Genomic DNA, 23,096 nt, shown 5'->3' with positions numbered 1-23,096 from the left:
CTCATGAATTACTGATAGCACTCCTCTGTTTTCCTACTCTTACTTTAAGATACTATCAAGGCCAGCTTCCTCTCTGTAGTATGCAAGATGGACAGCAATCACATCTAGCAGAGGTGTGCTAGAAATGGTCTTCTTGTTGTTCCTGAACTACAACCACTTTTTTTTTCTATCACAGAAGTCAGGATTTAATGGGTTTTAACCTATGACGGCCATAGATTTCTCGTTCTTAAGATACACTCAGAGCAATATTTTCTCTTCACTCTATCATAGATTTTTGTCCCAAATATGAGCTTTATACTGTATGATGATATTTAAAATTATCGACATTATTCCATGGTCCTCTCTCATTGTTGTCGAGTTCTTTCAGTAAAGAGAATCTTTCTGAAGACATTTCTTACATCATATTGACTTGAGCTATAAACACATATACACACACACATTGTTAATGCCATGTTTACCCGAAAATAAGACAGGGTCTTATTTTCTTTTGACCCCTGAAATAAGCACTTGGCCTTGGGGAGGTGTTATTATTTTTGAGGTACAGGAGGCAGCAAGTGTGGTCACCTCATGGCTGCTGCTGTGTTGCAATATTCTCAGGCAGAGCTTATTTTCAGGGGATGGCTTATTTTAGGGCATAGACACAAAAGCCTGATTGGGCTTATTATCCGGGGAGGTCTTATTTTCAGGGTACAATAGCTATTGTATGTGCACTACCAAAAATCTGGTACATTTTGCCCCTAGATAGTAACAAATACAGACGCATCTCAACCCCTTTGCTGCCATATAATGATGAATCCAGGTTTTTGCAGTCCATCTAGTTCATGGGTATCAAACTCATGGCATCAAGTTGCTGTCATGTGACGTTTCTTGATGTTTTTCCCCTTTGTGGAGCTGGGGTGAGTGTGGCTTGCACATGACACATCTGGTCTTCAGGCCGCCAGTTTGACACCCCGATCTAGATATTCCTAAGGAAACTAATTCAGACACATTATATAAAGATGTCTATGGAGATTCTCAGTCATCCAGTCATAGTTGCCTCAAAGATGCTTTCTTTTTTATTCAAAAGGCAACTCAACTGTTTTTTCCTTGAGGAACAAGAAGAAAACATTTTGCTTCTCATTCAAAAAGCTTCATCATCCCACCCCCACAAGAACTGATGAAGCTTCTTGTGAGAAGCGAAACATTTTCTTCTCCAACAGCCCAGTTGCCTTTTAAAGAAAAAAAAAGCACCTTTGAGACATTATATAAAGACTGAACTCTCTGGAAAAGGCTCTAATGATGGGAAAGGTGGAAGGAAAGAGAAGAAGAGGACAACTAGCAGCATGATGGATGGACTCAGTTATGAGAAAATTCTTCTTTCTCTGCTTTTTTTTATACTTCACAAGCAAGGAAATAAATATACATGAAGTTTCATGTAACAAATAGAAAACATTTATTTGCAGGAAAAACAGCAGCAATCATATTGTTACTTACAAGCTGGATTTGAAAATTTTTTCTTAAGTCCACACTCTTCTTCCAAACTATGGGGGAAAAGTTCCCCCTCAGAATCGGACTTAGTAGCATCCCCCTAGAGAAAAACGAAGTGTTTTAGTCCAGCAGGAAAAATAGGATAAGTTACCTGGCCATTCCCCATCTGAATATGAGGACTCTTTCTCCCCCACCCCAAACACAAGAATCACTGTTCCACTGAACTGTTGCCACAGTAGGACACCACCTTCCACAACATGAGGCATGCAAATATTTAATTCCACATCTGTAGTCCAGTTTCACTACACAATACACTTTTGGAAAGGGCAGTTAAAGACTTGAGAGAAGCAAGTACAACTGGTTTAATCTCATTCTGCTAGACACTCAGCCTAGAAGCATAGTTAAGTCCCAGGCTTCTAACATTCCCACCCTCCCTTTCCCCAAGGTCTTCAAAGGAACTCTAACACATCTTAATTCCCAAGCATTTATCACTCGTTCTGTTCTAATCAATAATTTAGCCCAATCACAATAGTTTTAACCAGACAACTGAAAGTATGTCTTGGTTTTTATACTGACTAAATGAAGGTGGTGGAGAAGGCAGAAATTTTAGTCAATTGAATGCAGCCTTGAATCAAAATATACTGTATATACTTTTCAGATTTATTCCTATAAAATACAGAACCATTCATTTGAATAGTTGAAAGGAACCCTCACATTTACCTCTTGAAATTGATTAATCAGAGATCTGGTTGAGAAGGATGAAATCTGAAGTGGCGTTCTACTGGTATTTTAGCCATATGATTCAGGGGAATGGGTATTCTGCAGCTGGGCCTATCCTTGATTTAATTCATCCAATCATTAGGATGAATTGAAGGGCTGTCCCTCAAAAATAATTTTTGGCTTCTGACAGTGAAATCAGAATCAACAGTCTGTAAATAATGGGCATTTACTGTACTGTCAAGGTTCTTTTATCAAATGGTAATGCAATTCATAAGATTTTTTTTCTATTAGAGGGTTATCCCAGAATTTTTTAAATGTTGATTTGGTAATTGTCTTTGTCTCCTTCATTTCCTTTCTTCACCTCATTTTTAAATCAAGCATTATTACCATTTTGGAACCCATCTCTGGGGCAATCAAATGATAATAGTGATATATTAAGACACTGCTCTAAGCCACTTGTTATTTGTTTTTGGTTTAATGAATTTTGTGTATAAGCACTTTATCTTATAAGCCATGGTTAATGATTAATTATTATATTTGAACTCAGTTAACTTTGATTTATTAAGGAAACTACAATTAAGCAATTGTGGCTTAATATAATGTAATAACCTATTATATGAACCAGACATAAAACAGCCCAGAAGGACTGAAGGCTGTTTTTTGGGGAATTCTGACCCAAGATAGCTTCATAAAGACAGTCAACAGAAGGAATAAATTGGTGATAACACACATACAAACACACGCACACAAAACCTTATGAAATCAGGAAAGAAAGGCAATTAACCCAGCAAAATATAATAAGACCCATGCTGCTATATTAAAAAGCTTTAGCTCTCCATGATGGCACTTGATGCTTGAGAAAAACTTGAAAAGTGGAATGGGTTTGGTTGGGAGGATAATGTTCAATCGCAGACTTTTGAAAGTAACTGAAAATTTTGCCTAATTAGCATCCAGGTCACATCATCAATGTACTGACCTTTATTTTTTCCAGTTAAATGTGTGTTTGTGTATCTACATAGATAAGCATATCTGCAAGGCATTTCTCTCCAATCAAGCTGTGGACTTTTAAAAGATGTATCTTGCATCTAAGCACAGGGAATTCATGAATAGGAACCCCTGCACCTTTCTATTCCTATTCAGCCCTTGAAAAACATAAAATAGTGAAAGAGCATGAGTTCTGCATGATGGTCCATTTGGGTTTGGCCGCTGATCATGGAGGTTTGAAAGAAAATCCCTTACTTGACAGGGTTCTTCTTTGCATTTGACATCCAGTGAATTGTATTCATTCAAACATGATTCCACCAATGTTCACTCAAATCTTTCCCACTAACACTTAGAGGTCAGGATCAAGGCAATGAAGCCAGCATCCACATCCTTGGGCTCCTTCCAACAGGACAGAATCCTGTTTTTCAGGGTTAAAGTAAAATTATTTTAAGCAAATTTTGAATCATGGTAGGTGGGGGGGAATTTAAAATATGCTTCTGAAGAATACAGAACATTCAGTTAAAATGAACTTGTGACTAGATTTCTATTCTGATCCAGAGTTAAGTTGATGTCGCTTCCTTCAGATATTTTCCCAATAAACATATTAGAAGTCATCTGCTTCTTTTAATGCTGAAATAAGGCTAAAAGCAGTAATCCATTCACATCTGCAACTCATGGATTGATTCATTAGTAATTTTGTTAGGTCTCACCCATATTTCTTCATAAAGTAGTATAAGAAGTACAGTGTAAAAAAAGATAAAGTAATTTTGTCTTACTGGTTACCCTAATGCATAATTAATTTAAGAGTAGCATTCAGTCTTTCATGATTAACCGATCCCTTATACCAAAATAATTGAGTCCAATGTAAGGGATGGTCTTTATTTATTTTGTGTTGCTTAAAAGTCATAATGGAAATGGTCCCTTGAGAATGATCCTCAGAATTCATAATGTGGTTGTGACATAGCTGCCCATTTCTCTTTATTGAGACAGTGCATTTGAGCTCATTTTCTGAATGATAAATGATTAACTTGAGCTAAATTGCAATCTTAATTAAATATTTATGCTGTAAGCCACCCAAAATCATTTGACACAAGATGGGCAGTAAATAAATTTCATAATAAAACAAAAATAAAGTAAATAAAAATATTTCCAAAACATTATCTCTGTTCATATGCTTCAAAATCTAATGGGTAATGGATTAGCTTTAAGCCTGGAGAATTTAGAATGTCCACTGGAACATTGTATCCTGTCAACAAACTTTTCCTGCAATTCAAATCTGCCTTAAAGAGGAGCATGTGAATGTGAGAAAAATGTCTATGCAGACCTGTGTCTTTACAGTTTTATTAAACATGCAAATTAAATATTTGTATATTATATTACAAATCATGTATAATGATGCTGGGTCCATATCGCAAAATATCTTCACAAATATTTGAAGATAATGCTCGTTAAAAAATTCAAAAAGCATTAACGATACTTGTCGGTAAAATCATCCTTTAAAATAAGAAGGGAGTCTGCATTAAAAGCCTTTCGATAACACTGTAATTGGCAAAAATGGAATTCAGTATGCTTTTTTTCCTTCATTTTTTTAGTCTGTGTTACAAACAGGTTTTTTTTAGTTATTAGGTGACAGTTTGTCTGATGTGATACTTAATACAAGTGCCAGTGTATTTTATCCTCCCTCCCTTTAGCACCAAACCCATTTTTAACATCATCTTGCCATAGTACCCAACAGCAACTTGAAAATGTTAATCACACTAATTAACCACAGGCGAGCCTTACCCACCTAGATTTCTGAAAAATTACCTGTTTTTTTCTCTCTCCTACTTTGCCTTTCTGAATGAAAATTAGATGAGCAAAAAGTATGGTTTGTTCATGATAAGCATGAAACGTGCCAGGAATTGACCAGTGTGTAGGGAAGGCAACCTATGGCTATAACAGCTGTCCTGACTCTGGTGCTCTCCAGAAGTGTACATCATGCTGGCTAGAGGATGGTGTAGTTTCAATATCTCTGGAAAGCACCAGGTTGGAGAAATCTGAGCAGTCAAAAAAAAAAAAAGGATCTAAACAGAAGCCCCCACTTCCAATGCCCGAAGAAACTGAGGAAAATAGGGAAGGACAGGTTTATAACATGACAAGGCAATGGCAAGGATAACAGAATTTGTGATGTGCTTGATTTCATAGATCTAAGGCAGGGGAGTAGATTTGCGTAATGTCAATATCTGATGCATACAATGGTGTCTTTTTTCATTCATTTTTAAAAGACTGTAACAATATTCTACCAACATTTTGGAAATCCTTTAAGAAGGATTTATATTCCTTTTCCCCCCTGATTTCTCCTATGTACTCTTTTTTCTAACCTCCAGTCAATTAAAAATAAACTCTCCAAGGTCTCTAGTTATATATTATATATGCTGTCAGTAGCTGCCTCAATTCTAGAATGGCTTTTTTCAGGACAGTCTTCTCACATATGAACATCCACAAAGCATGCTTGATTTTAGGTCCCGTCTGTCTTTGATACGTTTTCCTAGTGTCTCTGTCTCTCTCCCTTTTTCTCCCTCTTTTAAAAAAAAGAGAGTTAAAGGGTTAAGTGACAATTTGTAAGGCATGTCTATAAGGAAGATTATGGCGTGCATCTATATGTTTCATATTTTCTTAGAATTCATGTTGGGCGTATGGGGCAAGTTTCTTACTGACCTGAATGAACGCTGGGCCTACATTCATACTCCTTTGTTGTTGGTAATACAACTGAGACAGCTGAAACAATAATGCTCTGTCTCCAAAAGTTGGAAACATAAACTTATATTCATTAAAAAGCAGTGTATATTAATAGGTAGATGGCAATGATCAATTATCTTGGCTCAATCAAAACCAAAGTTACAGCAAGCGGCAAGAATTTATATCCATGTGAGAGCTGAAGGGCACATTGCTAGCTTCTAAGCTGGTAGGAAGTTCAAGAGCTTCCTCTTTTAGAAATGCTGGTAGGGGGCCTACAGTTTATGAAAAGAACTCTATTAAGAAGTAGGAGTCTAAAAGAGGTTTTTGCTCACTGGAGAGATACCCTCTTAATTCCCTCAAAGAAGGAAGAGACTTAAAATCAAGGTCAACTTGACAATGAGAACAAATTCATAACCAAACATCTATCATAATGAGAACAGTGGCAATGATGTGACTGCTCACAACACAGAGACAGAGAGACAGGCAGAGTTAGAGAGAGATTGAGGGAAGAGAAAACTATCAGACAAAGCTTGTGGTGTTCATGCCAGATTTTACGTACCACTGACGAGTCGACAGGCAGCTGAATACAGCTTAACTGCCTACTCGCTGCTTCCCGTTTGGTGATTTCCTGAAGTAAAAATGAGGAAGGAAGGTGAGGGGATGGAAGGAAGGCAGGAAGGAAGGTGGATTTTTCAAATTTTATAAATCTTAACATCAAAATTGAGAGAGTGGATAAAAGGGTAATAAGTATATTGGAAAAAAAGGAACAACAGAGAAGGGGAAGGTACCCATTGCAGTAAATTTTGTACCACGGAGAAGCAACTGAACAGGTTACACTACCCTTGATTTATCTGATGCAGCCAAAGTCAACTCTGAATACCATTGATTCAAGCTCTTGAGAAGACATTTATAGACACATAATCCAGATCTTTAAAGTAAGAGCCCTGTTCATATTTATGGCTTGCAGTGACGTGCGGTGAGGTTTATGCCTGGTGAGGCTCAGCTGGGCATCTCTTCAAAGACTCGCCAGCTCCAGCGGAGTTCCTTCCCAGACTTTGGTGAAGCAGCTCAGCGGGGCAGCGGTCGGCCTCAGCGGGGGGGGGGGGGGGAATTTGCATCGCGGGAGCCGCCAAGCACCCGGGTCTGCAGCAAAGGCGCTTGGCGGCTTCCGCGATGCAAAGTGCCCCGTCGCCGCCACCCGCCCGCTGCCCCGGCCTGCAGCCGCTGCTTCTCCAGGCTCTGCCGCTGGAAGTCCTAGATCGCCTCTGGGGGAAGGCTGAGCGAGAAGCGGAGCGAAGCTTCTCCGTGGCCTCCCAGCACCGCGCAGAGGCTCTCGCATGACCGCGTGCCAGCGGTCGGCAGCCCGGAGCAGCCCCGGCTGTGAGACAAAGCAGCGCTTAAAGCAGCCGCTGCCACCGCCACCACCCCTCCTTCGCCCGGCGGGGTGTTCCTGCCACCTTGGGCTGCTTTGCCGCGCGGCAGCTGCTTCTGCAAGGAGGCACTGGGCCAGGAACTGGAGAAGCCAGCGGATCGCTCGGACTGGAGCCTCCATGGAAAGGGCGCGACGTGGCTTCTGAGCGATCCGCCAGCTTCCCCAGTTCCTGGCCCGCCTCCTCCAACGAACAATCCTGCTGTCCCGGCCTGCAGCCAGCCAGCCCACCCACCCCCCGCCCGACCTGCTCCCTGCCTGGACTCACCGCTCTTCTCCTCCTCCTCTCCTCCTCGTCCTCCCCGCTCGTCCTCCCCACCCACCCAGCCCATTCCTCCCCCAGCCACCACTGTGTCCAACACGCCAGGCGTCTTGCGTTTATGGCGGACATAAACGCGAGACGCCTAGCCTGTTGGGACACAGCGGCAAGAACGTCCCTGCCATCTCCGCGCTCCGCCGCCTTGGCCCCCCCGCCTCCTCCGACCCCACTGGACCGCTGTGAAGAAAGAAACACACACACACACACACACATACACTCCACAATAAAAAAATTACATATTTAATTACAATAAATTTGAATCCCCCCCTCCCTCCGTCCGATCCACATACCTTTTTCAGCTGTGGAAACTCTCTCAACTCTCCTCTTGTCCGCCCAACGTAAGCGTGCTCAACGTAAGCGTGCTCATAAGGCATGATTCGCTGCTCCCTGATCAGGAGGCGGGAGAATCAGTGCCTCCTTTGCATATGAAAGTTTTTGCTTTTTAACTCTTTCTTAACTTTTAAAAGGCAAAAAATTCCTTATGCAAAGGAGGCCCCAAGTTCTCTGGCCTCCTCCTAGTTAATACTGAGAGCAGACACCAAGCCACTGTGACTTGAAATCTGGTAGCAACTACCCTGGCTTTAATTATTTTAAAAAAATTATTTAAAATCCTTTCCTTTCCCTCAGGAGACTGGTGAGGCCCCGCCTCCCTTGCCTATAGTGACTCCACGTCCCTGATGGCTTGTATGTTAAAACAGTAAATCTTGAAATCTATCTGTTTGAAACCTGTTGTTTCTCTCTGCAACAACCAAAGGGATATGGCAAAAAGGGACAAGAGGATCTTTACAAAGTTGTAGTGTTTGAATAACATTTCTCCATAGCTTAGAATTGGTTAAAATATGTCCAATCATGTACCTTAGTTTCTCCTTCCCTATGCAGCTTAAAGATCCCTTAAGACAAACTTAGAACCTAATAACTACCCAGACATAAATTTGGGGATGGGAGGGTTGGCAAAAGTACAGGAGTGGTTGCCCTTACTATCTTTCGGGACTTTTTAACATGTCTAAACCTTGGCTGCAACCCTGGGATTTTTTTCTGGTTTTACACTTAAGTACAAACCAAGAGCATAGATGTTTGTGCGGGTAAGATTATCACTCCTGCTGTCAAGCAAAACCAAGTATTTAATAGTGAGTGCCATACCATGTGCATGAATCATACAAGTCGCAAGAAAATAGGGGCAGTCAGGCATAACACAGGTTATGTAGACAGTAAACACAGGGTCAATCAAAATGGACTCAAATATCTATACACCAATGCACAGAGTATGAGGAATAAACAGGGTGAATTAGAAATTCAAGTAAATGCGGGCAGATATAATATTGTTGCCATTACAGAAACTTGGTGGGATGAAACCCACAAATGGAACATACAGCTAGAAGGATTTAAATTATTTATTTATTTATTTATTTATAAAATTTATATGCCGCCCAATCCTGAAGGAAATAGACCAAATACAAGAGGAGGTGGAGTTGCACTATATATCAGAAATAACTACATCTCTACAGAAATAGAGCACAACAATGATGAGAACTATCTTGAATGCATTTGGGTCAATATTAAAGGTTGGGGGAGGGGGAGGAATGACATTGCCATAGGTCTATTCTACAGGACACCCAAGTAGAGGAAGTAGATGAACCTTTTGCTAGTCAGCTAACTAAGGTATGTAGGAAGCACACCACAATAGTAATGGGAGATTTTAACTACCCTGACATCAACTGGGAAACAAATTATGTACCAAGTGGAAGATCCAACAGGTTCCTAACGAACCTAGCAGACAACTTTGTTTCCCAAAAAGTAGAGAAGGGAACAAGGGGATTGGCCATATTAGACTTAATTCTCACTAACAGAGAGGAAATGATAGAAGGTGTTGAAGCCATGGGAATCCTGGGGGAAAGTGACCATGCAATATTGGAATTCAACATTATGCAAACACAAGTAGTAGAACAAAGTCAAACTAGAGTCTTGGATTTTAAGAGAGCTAATTTCAATAAACTTAGAGAAAGCTTGGGAAGAATTCCATGGATGAGAATCCTCAAGGGGAAAACAACTCAAGAAGCTTGGGAAATTTTGAAAAATGAGATTACAAAAGCTCAGTCTAGCACAATACCAATGAAGAAGAAAAATAACAGCTCCCCAAAGAAACCAGCATGGCTGCATAAAGAACTCTCTTACAAATTGAAAGAGAAAAAAAGTTAGGTATAAAAAGTGGAAAGAGGGGGACATAACTAAGGCAGAATATCAGCAAATAGCCCGAGCTTGAAAAGATGAAGTAAAGAAACCTAAGGCGCACAATCAAGAAAGGCTTGCCACAAAAGTAAAAATAACAAAAAAAAGCTTCTTCCAACATGTTAAAAACAAGAAAAAGGTTAAGGAAAACAATTGGTCCATTGCTGGGAGAAAGTGGCAAGAAAGTGACAAGCAACAGGGAGAAAGCAGAACTATTTAACTCATTTTTCTCCCTTTAAGAGCCGAGGTGGCGCAGTGGTTAGGGTGCAGTACTGCAGGCCACTTCAGCTGACTGTTATCTGCAGTTCAGCGGTTCTAATCTCACCGGCTCAAGGTTGACTCAGCCTTCCATCCTTCCGAGGTGGGTGAAATGAGGACCCAGACTATGGGGGCGATATGCTGACTCTGTAAACCGCTTAGAGAAGGCTGAAAGTCCTATGAAGCGGTATGTAAGTCTAACTGCTATTGCTATTGCTATTTTTGCATCTGTCTTTACACAAAGGGATAAAACAGTCCAACCTATCAAAAACAGCACCACAAAAATCAGATTAGGAACACAAATTGAAATAGGGAAGAAAATGGTAAGTCAGCACCTGTCTACCCTAGATGAGTTCAAATCACCAGGACCGGATGGATTAAACCCCAGAGTTCTGAAGAAACTGACAAACGAGATCTCAAAACCATTGAACTATATCTTTCAGATATCCTGGAGCACTCGGGAACTGCCAGAGGACTGGAAAAGAGCTGATGTGGTTCCCATCTTCAAAAAAGGAAAAAAATAGATCCAGGAAACTATAGATCTATCAGCCTGACCTCAATACCAGGAAAGATTCTGGAAAAGATAATCAAGCAATGAATTAGCGAACACCTAGAAGTAAACAAAGTAATAGCCAAAAGCCAACATGGGTTTGTCAAAAACAGATCATGCCAGACTAATCTTATTGCATTCTTTGTCAAAGTGACAAAATTAGTGGACCAGAGGAATGCCGTCGATATAATTTACTTGGACTTCAGTAAGGCATTTGATAAGGTAGACCATAACCTACTACTAGATAAAGTAGAAGAATGTGGGTTGGACAGCATCATTACCATATGGATTCGTAACTGGCTGACCAACCACACTCAATGTGTAGTCCTCAATGGAACTCATTTCATTTATTAAATTTATAGGCTGCCCAATCCCGGAGGACTCCGGGAGGCTTACAACGAAAAAAGAAAAAAGAAAAGCAAAATAAAACAATAATTTAAAATTCACAACACACATACGTTCTAATTGGGGCTGGACCTTAACACTAAGGTCAACAGTCCCAGGCCTGCCGGAACAGCCAGGTTTTAACGGCTTTCCTGAAGGCCATGAGAGTGGGTAAGGTGCGGACCTCTGGGGGTAGCTGATTCCATAGGGTTGGAGCAGCCACAGAGAAGGCTCTCCTCCGGGGGCCCACCAGCCGACACTGTCCGGCTGACAGTATCCGAAGGAGGCCCACCCTGTGGGATCTTATCGGCCGTTGGGAGGTGTGTGGCAGTAGGCAGTCTCGCAGATACGCTGGTCCTAAGCCATGAAGAACTGCATCTACATGGAGGGAAGTATGCAGTGGAGTACCCCAAGGCTCTGTTTTAGGCCCAGTACTTTTCAACATCTTCATCAATGATTTGGATGAGGGAATAAATGGGGAACTCATCAAATTTGCAGATGACACCAAGATGGCAGGAATAGCCAACACTCCAGAAGACAGGCTTAAGATGCAGAAGGATCTTGATAAACTTGAACATTGGGCACTATCTAATAAAATGAAATTCAATGGTGAAAACAGTAAGGTTCTACTTTTAGGCAAGAAAAACGAAATGCACAGGTACAGTATAGGTGGTACCTTGCTCAATAGTAGTAACTGTGACAGGGATCTTAGAGTCCTAGTGGACAACTATTTAAATATGAGCCAGCAGTGTGCAGCAGCTGCCAAAAAAGCCAACACAGTTCTAGGCTACATAAACAGAGGGATAGAATCAAGATCACGTGAAGTGTTAATACCGCTTTATAATGCCTTGGTAAGGCCACACTTGGAATACTGCATTCAGTTTTCATCTCCACGATGTAGAAAAGATGTGGAGACTCTAGAAAGAGTGCAGAGAAGAGCAACAAAGATAATTAGGGGACTGGAGACTAAAACATATGAAGAACGGTTGCAGGAACTGGGTATGTCTAGTTTAATGAAAAGAAGGACTAGGGGAGACATGATAGCAGTCTTCCAATATCTCAGGGGCTGCCAGAAAGAAGAGGGAGTCAAACTATTCTCCAAGGCACCTGAGGGTAGAACAAGAAGCAATGGGTGGAAACTAATCAAGGAGAGAAGCAACTTAGAACTGGAGAAATTTCCTGTTAGAACAATTAATCAGTGGAACAGCTTGCCTCCAGAAGTTGTGAATGCCCCAGCACTGGAAGTCTTTAAGAAGATGTTGGATAGCCATTTGTCTGAAATGGTATAGGGTTTCCTGCCTTAGGCAGGGGGTTGGATTAGAAGACCTCCAAGGTCCCTTCCAACTCTGCTATTGTATTATAGCAGTTTTGCTTAGCTTCTGTCCCAATACTACCCTTGGGTAAAGTTGCAGAGTTGTAGACAGAGCAAAGTACCTGCTTACTGATCATTCAAATGAAGACGCCCCATGCTTTGTTATTAACAAGGGACATTAATCTTTAAGGATTTTTAAGTGAAAACATTATAGTAATAATTCAAAATTATAAAAGACAATTTATATTAATACAGTAGCAATAGCACTTAGACTTATATACCACTCCACAGTGCTTTACAGCATTCTCTAAATAGTTTACAGAGTCAGAAAATTGCCCCCAACAATCTGGGTCCTCATTTTATCGACCTCAGAAGGATGGAAGGATGAATTAATCTTCAGCTCCATAGGATCGAACTTCTGGCAGTAGGCAGAGTTAGCCTGCAATACTGCATTCTAACCACTGCACCATAGCTCCTATATTAAGACAAACTCTTATGGATTAAAGATGATACATGGGTTTTACTTTAAGCATACTCCAATTATATTTGGCAGAATAATTGGTAGAACTCCATTTTTATACAGCATGTCATGCTTTAGGAGTTTTAACAAATGAACTACATTTGCAGTTATTTAATAGTCATCCATCTGACAATTACTTTTAAAATAAATGCTATAACAGCCTTTTCCAACTTGATGCCCTTGAGATATGTGAGGTTACAATTAGAGATACAGTAGAATTTCTAATCAGAATCTGATTGTGGAAAGAAAGAAAGTGAGTTTCAGTTCCTAGGAGAAGACAAATATAAAAAACGCTATATATTTAATCATAATAAAAACATTTTCTCTTTCTGGAAACTGAGAAAGTCGGTCCCCTCTTTGATTTAAGGAGTTGGATTAATTATTCTGGCTGTACTTCAAGTCTGCATTTCTTAGATGAAGACAAAAAGCATTTTGGAACATCAAAGTGACACCATACTTGTTAAGTCAGCCATATTTTGCTGTACAAATGGACAGTTTCGATCATTTTTTACTTTGTTAAACAGACAATTATCTCTTTTCAGAGATGGCTGACTATGAATACAGCAATTCAATTCTAGTGCACTGCTGCCCATTATTTATTTATTTATGTATTCAATTAATTTATCGCTTACCTTTTCATTCAGTTCAAGAGGACCAATATTTTTTTAAAAAATTTGAGGGTGAAAAAGATGAGCTCTAGGTTCAAAGCAAGTCTAATGCGCCTAGAAAGCCTAACATGCCTTGTGGATGAAAACTATTGAAAAAGAGCAGTCAGCTAAACTTTGCACTTAAGCAGCAAAAAAGAAGACCTATTAGAATAATTTGGACCAATGTATCTCAGGTTACATGGTGAAATAAAAGCATCTTTCAAATAGCCCTTTTGATCATCCCATTCAATAGGCCCACAAGCAAAGTAGGAACTTTTCAATCAATATTAATATCCATACTAGGAATCTACAAATAACAACTTTAGAGCAACAACAACAACCAAAAGACATAGTAATACTGCTGATATACCCTACTACTTTCCTGCTATACTTCTTTCTTACTCTGCTACCTTACCATTAATGACAAAATGGGAATCTGTTGTTAATGGAAGATTTTTAGTTGGCTGCTAATTTGCAGAAAGGGAGGAATGAAGAAGTGGAAGTCAATCTAAAATATGATTGTCTGAACTGTGAAATCCATTTTATGTCTTTTTTAACTGGTGTGTGGAAATGTGTTTGTGTGTTAGAAAAAGTAAAATGTCAGGACTACACTGAAGCCCAAGATATGACCAGGGTCTTTCGTCTGTCTGTCTGTCTGTCTGTCTGTCCGTATGTCTGTCTGTGAGTGTTGAGTGAAGGTCAAGCAAATTATTTTCCTGCTCCCGTCTTTGATATCCTGTTGTTTTAGCTGGCTTTCCCCAATTTAGTGCTGCCCAGACAGATGTTTGGCTGTAGTGCTCAGAAATGCATAGCCAGCATGGTGCTGGCTGGAGATACAGGAGCTGAAGTCCAACATAATATGGAAAATATCAGATTGGGGGTTCTGACACCTGCCATCATTCCTTGCTAGTTGCTTTGTGCTACAAGAAAAAAAAGCAACACAAAAGAGGAACAGGAGATAAACTAAGAATTCTCAAAGACAAGCACAGAATCTGTAGGGAACATGAAAGGATTGCGAATAAAAAAAAATGTTCCACAGATAATGTTATCATGTAGTCACCCAGGAGAAAAGCTTTATCGCTGATAGAAGGTTCTTTCGCTGATATCCTATGTTTCTTTCTTAGATAAAGTCTCCAGGGCACAAATCTAACAGCTCACTGTCATTTTTGTATTATATAGTCTTTGTCAAACTGAGCCCTTCCCTTGCATAGCCTACTTTATGCAATATAAAAGGATAACATTCAGAAGGTCCAATGAAAATAAAGCCCCACTGAAATGCTGCTAGCAATGTGCCCTCTGCACACATAATGTGAAGCATCAGCTAGGGCCAAGTTTTAAAGAGCTGTATATTGTAGACATGTGCACATGCATATTAAGAATGGGTCCAGTATTTTGTATATATGTCTGCTGCTTAGCAACAGAAAGGTCCAGTACATTCTTATACTAAAATTAACAAAAGTGTTTTCAGAGTCAAGAAAATACACTTGAGGGCACAAAGATAAAACTGTCACCAGCATTGAAATGAGATTGTAGAGGAGAAGTGGGTAGGAAGGGATTTGGAAAATAAAATCTTTTAAAAGATTACTATGGTAGACAAAATAATTTTTCCTCCTTGGGAAGACCATTAGTACTATTTTTTTTGTAGTGCATAGTATATGGAATATATGGCCCTGTGAAGGAATGTACGTCTGGCCTTGGGATTGAGAAGGAATGAACAAATCATTAAAAAATGAAGGAGCTGGTGGGCGAAGTTTCAGAAAAGATCACTCAGCCAGGAGAAAAAGGGTGACATGAAGAAGAAGTCACCCCACCTTGATTTTCTTTGATGGTACATAGAAATCCTGACAGGATTTCAAGATTCTCTTATGCTACGTTATAGCCGTTTTTTTTGTTTTTTTTTTGAATCCCTATCATGCCATTTCTGGTCTATCTTGAAGATCTGACAAACCCAGCCGCCAAATTTGATTTCAATCCTTTTTCAAAGATTGACATGCAACACTAATCAAAATAACAACAGATCCTAAATTTTTTTAGGGGACATTTTAGCTTGTCACATAGCTGTATAGTTTGACCCCCTCTTCTTTGTGGCAACCCCTGAGATATTGGAACACTGGTATCATGTCTCCCCTAGTCATTATTTTCATTAAACTAGACATACCCAGTTCCTGCAACCGTTCTTCATATGTTTTAGTCCTCAGACTTCAACTTAAGGATTGAACTGTCAGCACCTTAGGCTAAATTAAATCCCAAATACTAAGGAATTTCTGGAAGCTTGGCACTCAGACCAATCAGTCATCAACAGGCTCATAGAGATAAATAACATTTACAAACCATTCAAAAGAGATAACAAAAAAAGCTAAAAAAGAAATATTAAACCAGAATACCTCTTCAGCGGCTATCAATATCCAGATAAAGCAGGAATTAACACCAGGAGCCGCACCAGACAATCAAGCAGTAAACAATACCCTAATCAAGGAATTACCAACTCAGACAAGCAATCAAGCAGTAAACAGCAACCTATTCAAAGAACTACCAAGGAAAAAAACTACCTCCAACCAACAGACAGGGCAGGCTACTGTATATAAACAGAGAGCAAAACCTACTCTCTTCTAGCACTAGCCAGTTAATGACATGTCAACAAGCAATCAACCAAGCTCAGACAGCACCAAGGACTCCACAAACCTCTGACTGCTCAGTGGGGTTGGCACAGTATCCCTTCCTTCTGATATTATCTCAGAGGAAAAAAATAGCTAGGACCTGGAGGCCCAAGCAGAGAGCCAAGTACAAGGAACTTAAACAAAATACAGCAAATAAGGTAGGATTAAGCAAACAGAGAACTCATGGTTACTTTGTCCTAGGAAGCTTCCATAAATCATCTTCCTATACCCGTGATGGCGAACCTATGGCACGCGTGCTGGAAGTGGCATGCAGAGCCATCTCTCCAGGCACGCGAGCCATCGGCTGTTGCTCTTCTGGGTTCCAGCGCACCGGCCAGTTGATCTTCACACATGCAAGAGCAATGGAAACTTGAAGAACAGCTGCCCAATGCACATGCGCGCACCGTGAAGATGATCTTCTGGTTTGTGGCATGCGAATGTGCACCACCCACCAGGTCTTCTGGTTTCTGGTGTGCATGCACACACGTAGACCAGCTGGTTGGTGTGCATGCATTGGAAACCGGAAGATAATCTTTCTGATGCACGCATGAGCACAGGGCGGCTGTTCTTCTGGTTTCCAATCACTTTGATTTAGAAGCCCTTGTTTAGGTGCTACTGAATAATCCCAGCAGTGCTACTTATGCCTGGGGGTTGTGTTAAATACTGCCACTTTAAGACCTGCAACAGTGTTTTGAGATTTTATTGCTTGAAGGCTGACTTATCTGCTGCCTCCCAAAGTATGGAGAAAGAACAGAACAGAGTTGGAAGGGACTTGAAGGTCATCTGGTCCAACCATCCTGCTTGAGCAGGAGATCTCATATCATTTCAGACTGACTGTCAAGTCTCTTCACCCACAGCTTCTGAAGGCAAACCATTCCAGTGGTTGATTGCAACTAGCCTTTGCGAGATGCAAACATACTAGCTTGCCAGTAAAATTACAGAGGCCAAGTTTATTGACCTTATTTATCTAAAATATTTCTAGGCTGCCTTGAAAAGTGGAAACCATCCCAAGCTTAGTTCAAATGTCCTCCTCCCCCCCCCTCCACTGCCTGGCAATGATGGCAAAGGTGGACTCTAGTTAATGAAAGATGTAGCTTCAATCCAAAAGGGGCAGGCAAAAATAGAACAAATAAAAGACGCCAATGCATTGCTTTTATGGAGGCAGGAAAATGTCTACAAAGACATAGCAGCAAATGGGACAATGGGCTCCCTCATCTCATGCATATTTATCAGGCAGTTTTGAATTTGGCTCTTAAATGCAACAAAGCTTGGTTCAAAGGCAATGTGTTTGCGTGATCATGTGCTCTTTCACAACACTTGAAGCTGGGTCTTTGATACCAACCAAAGGCTCTGTCTTTTTTTAACTGAAGCAATTGCTTCTTTTGGAAATTCTAATCCTTTTACAAATAGGGGTTCTGAACCCTCCACACTCTCGTTATCAAAGATAAGTCAAAGACGTCCTTCAAGGCTTTACCTCCGTCTGAAAGCCTTCCACCAAGATAGCAACCAACAAATTAAAGAGAACGTAATTTCCAAATGTCATGAGGGCTATGAAGTAGAGAGCGGCCCAGGAAGAGGTAGAAGCCATGCCATTGTAGAGGACTTTATTCCAGTCTTCCTGGGTCAGAATCTGGAATGAAAACAGGAATCATTTGATATAAGACAATCTTAAAAATGCATTCAGCTTTCTGCCAACCTATGATCCAGGTAAAACTGTTGCATTTCTCAATGCTAAGCATCAAGCATACATGTGATTTTTGAAAATGGTAATATTATAGTATGCACTTAGAACTTGTTATGCCTTCTTTGCCTTTTGAGGTGTCTCACCAGTGTGACCAGTATTGGAACTGTGGCAGAGATGGCCTTATCCTTGTGGACTGTAATGAATTTTTTAGTGGCTAAAGAAACTTCACGGCTGACTGAGTAATGCATAATACTCACTGCTTCTGGCCAGATGTGGCTGATTCTCCCTAACATTCTTCTAACTGGTGGCTGCCTCTGTTTTTCAAGCCTAGCTAGCATCACCAGAAACAGTAAAGAAAAGAAACAACTTGAAAACGCCTGGAATAAGTGTTTCTCTGTGTCTTTCTAACTGTGTGTGTGTGTGTGTGTGTGTGTATGTTTCCATATTTTATTTAAATAATCAGCTTCCCCCCACCCCCAACTTTCCTGACTATAGCAATTTGTTCAAAATGGATAATCAGATCTCAGTCTTTTACAATTCAGAGAATTTTGTTTAAGGAAGTTCAATAGCCTGGGTTAGAATTAACAGATACTTTAACTTGTGCTGCTAAATACCCTTTTCTTTAAATAGCATTCTTAATTTAAGAACATAGGCACTATATAAAACAAACACATAAAATCAACGTACACCCTTATTTCTACAGAGGGAATGTATTTGGTTGCAGCAACATAATGAGAAGATCAATTTATACTAGGGCTTTATGTATTATTTAATATCTTAATTACTAGAATCTGTTATTCACTTTTCACTACACCCGTGTTATTGATATATAACACGGTCTATAAAGAAGCAACTGATGTTCACTATATTGTTTTCAAAAACGTCAGCTGTAAAACAATTTACAATGAAAGGCATTGAAAAATAAAGAATTATGGACCATAACTGATGTATTACCTGGAAAACAGTAACAATGGCCCAGAGCAAGGAATCAAAATTCTTCCTGTCAGGGAGAGTGTCTCCATCTCTCTCTGAGGCAAACTTACACCCAAAGAGATGCATCCCAAGGATACTGAATAACAAGGAAAAATAGGTTAAAAGAGAGATTAAAGAATTCGACTCTGAAACTAAGGAATATTTGGAGCACTTTCCTTATTATTCTGTTCCCTCTCATTTAAGAAAATGAAGGTCAGTTTTAATAAGTTAGAAAATAACTTTGATATGGCCAATTTATGCAACTTGTATTATGGCTTATAAAAAATACGGAAACACACAGGATATGGGAATAAAGCCAAACCAGTGGGTTTTAAATTTTCTACACTACAAAGGCATCCAAAAGAATCAGAATCTTCAGGATCTGTATGCTTCTAAAAGTGTTTATCTCTTTTCAAATTCTGATGACTTCTAATAGAGCTACAGAGATGAAAAAAGAATAGCTACAGATTTACATTTACAGAGCTGCAGCAGAAATTACTTCCCCTTTTAAATCCGGATAATTTCATGTTAAAACAATACAATATAATACAATAGCAGAGTTGGAAGGGACCTTGGAGATCTTCTAGTCCAACCCCCTGCCTAAGGCAGGAAACCCTATACCGTTTCAGACAAATGGCTATCCAACATCTTCTTAAAGACTTCCAGTGTTGGGGCATTCACAACTTCTGGAGGCAAGCTGTTCCACTGATTAATTGTTCTAACTGTCAGGAAATTTCTCCAGTTCTAAGTTGCTTCTCTCCTTGATTAGTTTCCACCCATTGCTCCTTGTTCTACCCTCAGGTGCCTTGGAGAATAGTTTGATTCCCTCTTCTTTGTGGCAACCCCTGAGATATTGGAACACTGCTATCATGTATCCCCTAGTCCTTCTTTTCATTAAACTAGACATACCCAGTTCCTGCAACCGTTCTTCATATGTTTTAGTCTCCAGTCCCCTAATCATCTTTGTTGCTCTTCTCTGCACTCTTTCTAGAGTCTCCACATCTTTTCTACACCGTGGCGACCAAAACTGAATGCAGTATTCCAAGTGTGACCTTACCAAGGCATTATAAAGTGGTATTAACACTTCACGTGATCTTGATTCTATCCCTCTGTTTATGCAGCCTAGACTGTGTTGGCTTTTGGGGCAGTTGCTACACAGAAGTTGCAATATAACAAACCTAGAATCACAAATGATTATTTAATCTACTCATATTTAAAATGTACTAGTTGCCCTATAGGAAAAGGTTTTCAGAAATAAGCAAGAAACCTAATAAATCCAAAACAAAATATAATGAAACAATAATAAATTAAAATACTGTAAAAGAAAGTCACTAAGAAGTTCAACAAAATAATCTAAGAAGTACAGGAAAATTAAAAGGCTGAATACTTTTAATTTTATTTGTTTATAAATATCTCTGTCTGGCATCCAAATAAAAGAGAAATTGGTGGACTATTTTAAAGAATTGGAGAACATTGTTAAAAACATCTATTCTCACCTGCTAAAATGCAGCATGTGAAAAGCACTCAGAGCAGAGCCTCTGATAACAGTCCCAATGCTCAGGTAGGAGGTTTTTATTATTATTATTATTATTAACTCACCTGAAGATAAAGATGAAGAGCATCAGTAACATACAGAAGGTGGCCACATTATCCATTGTTTTCATGAGGACCACTAATTGGCGTTGAAGAGCAGGCATAAACCGGACCAGTTTTAGAACTCGCATAAGACGGAAGGTTCTTAAAACAGATAAGCCTCCACCTTGCTGTCCAACAATCTCCCACACACTAGGGGGAAAACAGAGAATATATATTTAATACTAATGTAATAAATTAGCTTTCGAGAGCTAATTACAGGTAGTCCTTGACTTACAACAGTTCATTTAGTGACCATTCAAAGTTACAACATTGAAAAAAGGTACTTATGACCGTTTTTCACACTTACGATCTTTGCCCCATGATTCTGTGATCAAAATTCAGACACTCGGCAACTGGTTCATACTTATGGCCCTTGCTGTGTCCCATGGTCATATGATCCCCTTTTCCAAATGACTGACAAGTAAAATCAATGGGGAAGCCAGATTCACTTAACAGCCATGTTTACCAACTTATCAACTGCAGTGATTCATTTAACAACTGTGGCAAGAAAGGTCATAAAATGGGGCAAAACTCACTTAACAACTATCTCACTTAAGAACAGAAATGTTGGGCTCAATTGTGACCATAAGTCAAGGATTACCTGTATTATTATCACACGTCTGTTGTCTTTGGAGGTTTGTCCTAGTGACCGTAGGATTCATCAGATTCAGAATTTTATCTCTGAATTTAAATATCTCCTTGGAGGGAGAAATCTAGCCTAGCAATTCTTTCTCAGCGTCTGAAGGCAATTCTTTATTACATTGAAACTCTGACATTGAAGAAAGACACAAAAGAATAAAGCTGGCAGTATTGTGGGAGGGCTGTAGATCCTCCAACTCAGAAATCAGACTGGTTTTCTGCTTATCTCCCAAATCAATAATTAGTTGGATGATATTCATTAATTTTCTTACATTGGTTTCAATCATAAAGAATTTTTTTAAAAAATAAATTAGCTTCCGAAAGGAAACAGAGCCCAGCAAGATGTTGTATATCACGATGGTGTCACATGATGTATCAGGACTCCCCCCCTTGCTAAACTGGGTGTGGGCGTGGCCAGCCACTGACGCATCTGGTCCATGAGCCACGAGCTTGATAGCCCTGTTATATATGGCCATTCATTCACTGACAAAGCTTTTTCTGCTCATATTTCTTTAACTGAGAATATTCAGATGAAGAGTTGGAAATCTTTGAGAAAAAGATCTGAATCTTTATGATTGCTGAGGAACTTCCAAAGGAAGTTTCCATAAAAACACTCCCAGTGAAGAATTGCATACATTTCAATGTTTTGAATGGTTTTAGGATTTCTGAAAACAACAACAACCAGGGAAAGGTATTCATAGTTGTTGTTATTTTTTAAATTCCTGCATGCACTCAAACAGATTTTGTTATGTGCCCTAAAAATGCACCGAAGTAGAAAAGCAGATACAGAGGTGCTCTGAGGATAAATGTTGCATGGGGAACATTATTAATGGATTTCTTCGATTGGAATTCTGCAAATAGAAACTACATATAATTTGCCCTGCATTTTCTTCAGGGAATTCATGTTAATGAGGTATCCATATGTCTTGATTTACAGAGTACAGTACAGTCCTTTATTGAAGCAGTGCTTGGAGAACCAAATGTCCTTTTAAAATAAAGAATTGTAAGAAGGCAATAGTCTTATAATAGGGGTCCCCAATCCCTGGTCCGTGGCCTGGCACTGGTCCTTGGCCTGTTAGGAATCAGCCCACACAGCTGGAAGTAGCAGTGGGTAAGTGAAACTGTGCATGTGCAGGATCTAGTTTGAGCGTTCCTCCTTCCTCACCCTCAAGTCTGTGAAAAAATTGAAACTCAATTCCTGATATCAAAAAGGTTGGGGTCTGCTGTCTTGTAGTATCCATCAGCAATAGCTAGCATTTGGGCAACACTTTGAGCAGATATGCAAACAGTCGTGGTAGCACAGGGGTTAGAATACAGTACTGGAGTCTAACTCACTGCTCACTCCAGGAGTTCGATTTTGAGCGGCTCAAGGTTGACTCAACCTTCTGAGGTGGGTAAAATGAGGACCCAGATTGTTGGGGTCAATAGGCTGACTCTGTAAACCGCTTAGAGAGAGCTGTAAAGCACTGTGAAGCGGTATATAAGTCTAAGTGCTTATTGCTATTGTAGTCTTCATTTCGGAGAACCATATTTTTTTCTACTTCAGTTCGTTCTAATCATTGTTCAATGCCGAATGATTTCTCTTACACTGGCAGGTACAAATCTTATCTTTCATTCTTTTGTAAAGAGATGTGCAAGGGGCCAGCTAGATATCTTTAAGTCTTTAAGAACATGTTGGATAGCCATTTGTCTGGAATGTTATAGGGTTCCCTGCCTAGGCAGGGGGTTGGACTAGAAGACCTCCAAGGTCCCATCCAACTCTGCTTTTGTATTGTATTGTATATATAAAGTAAACAAGTACTGTCTCCAGGCCTATTATTTATAGTGAGTGTTATCTGAAAAGAAAACAATAGTGGTGGGTGGATTATACTGAATAGCCCCTCTGTACTAAAGCAGTGGCCCCCAACCTTTTGGGCTTCAGGGATTGGCTCCGTGGAGAGGGTTTGTTCCACAGACCAGAGGGGGTGTGGTTTTA

General features: G+C 39.9%; 1 protein-coding gene across 7 annotated transcripts in view; it reads right to left on the bottom strand.

Moving 5' to 3' along the window:
• The window catches only part of CACNA1G (calcium voltage-gated channel subunit alpha1 G), a 248,541-nt gene that overhangs the window by 119,958 nt on the left and 105,487 nt on the right, over positions 1-23,096 (bottom strand). For 6 of the 7 annotated variants that reach the window (XM_087710029.1, XM_087710023.1, XM_087710026.1 and 3 more), the window contains exons 10-14: positions 20,447-20,632; positions 18,830-18,944; positions 17,666-17,821; positions 6,449-6,517; positions 1,474-1,567 (exon numbers count right to left, since the gene is read on the bottom strand). In XM_087710029.1, the coding sequence (XP_087566155.1) occupies positions 1,474-1,567; positions 6,449-6,517; positions 17,666-17,821; positions 18,830-18,944; positions 20,447-20,632 (620 nt within the window). The remainder of the gene's footprint in view (positions 1-1,473; positions 1,568-6,448; positions 6,518-17,665; positions 17,822-18,829; positions 18,945-20,446; positions 20,633-23,096) is intronic. The other variant, XM_087710025.1, reaches the window with a different exon arrangement.

The sequence above is a fragment of the Thamnophis sirtalis genome, unplaced genomic scaffold (genome assembly GCF_051295495.1).
Source record: "Thamnophis sirtalis isolate CommonGarterSnake01/CBP01778 unplaced genomic scaffold, rThaSir2_p1.2 scaffold_3, whole genome shotgun sequence".
NCBI lineage: Eukaryota > Metazoa > Chordata > Lepidosauria > Squamata > Natricidae > Thamnophis > Thamnophis sirtalis.
Note: the sequence above shows the minus strand (reverse complement) of the source record. Positions and strands in the feature narration are given on the sequence as shown.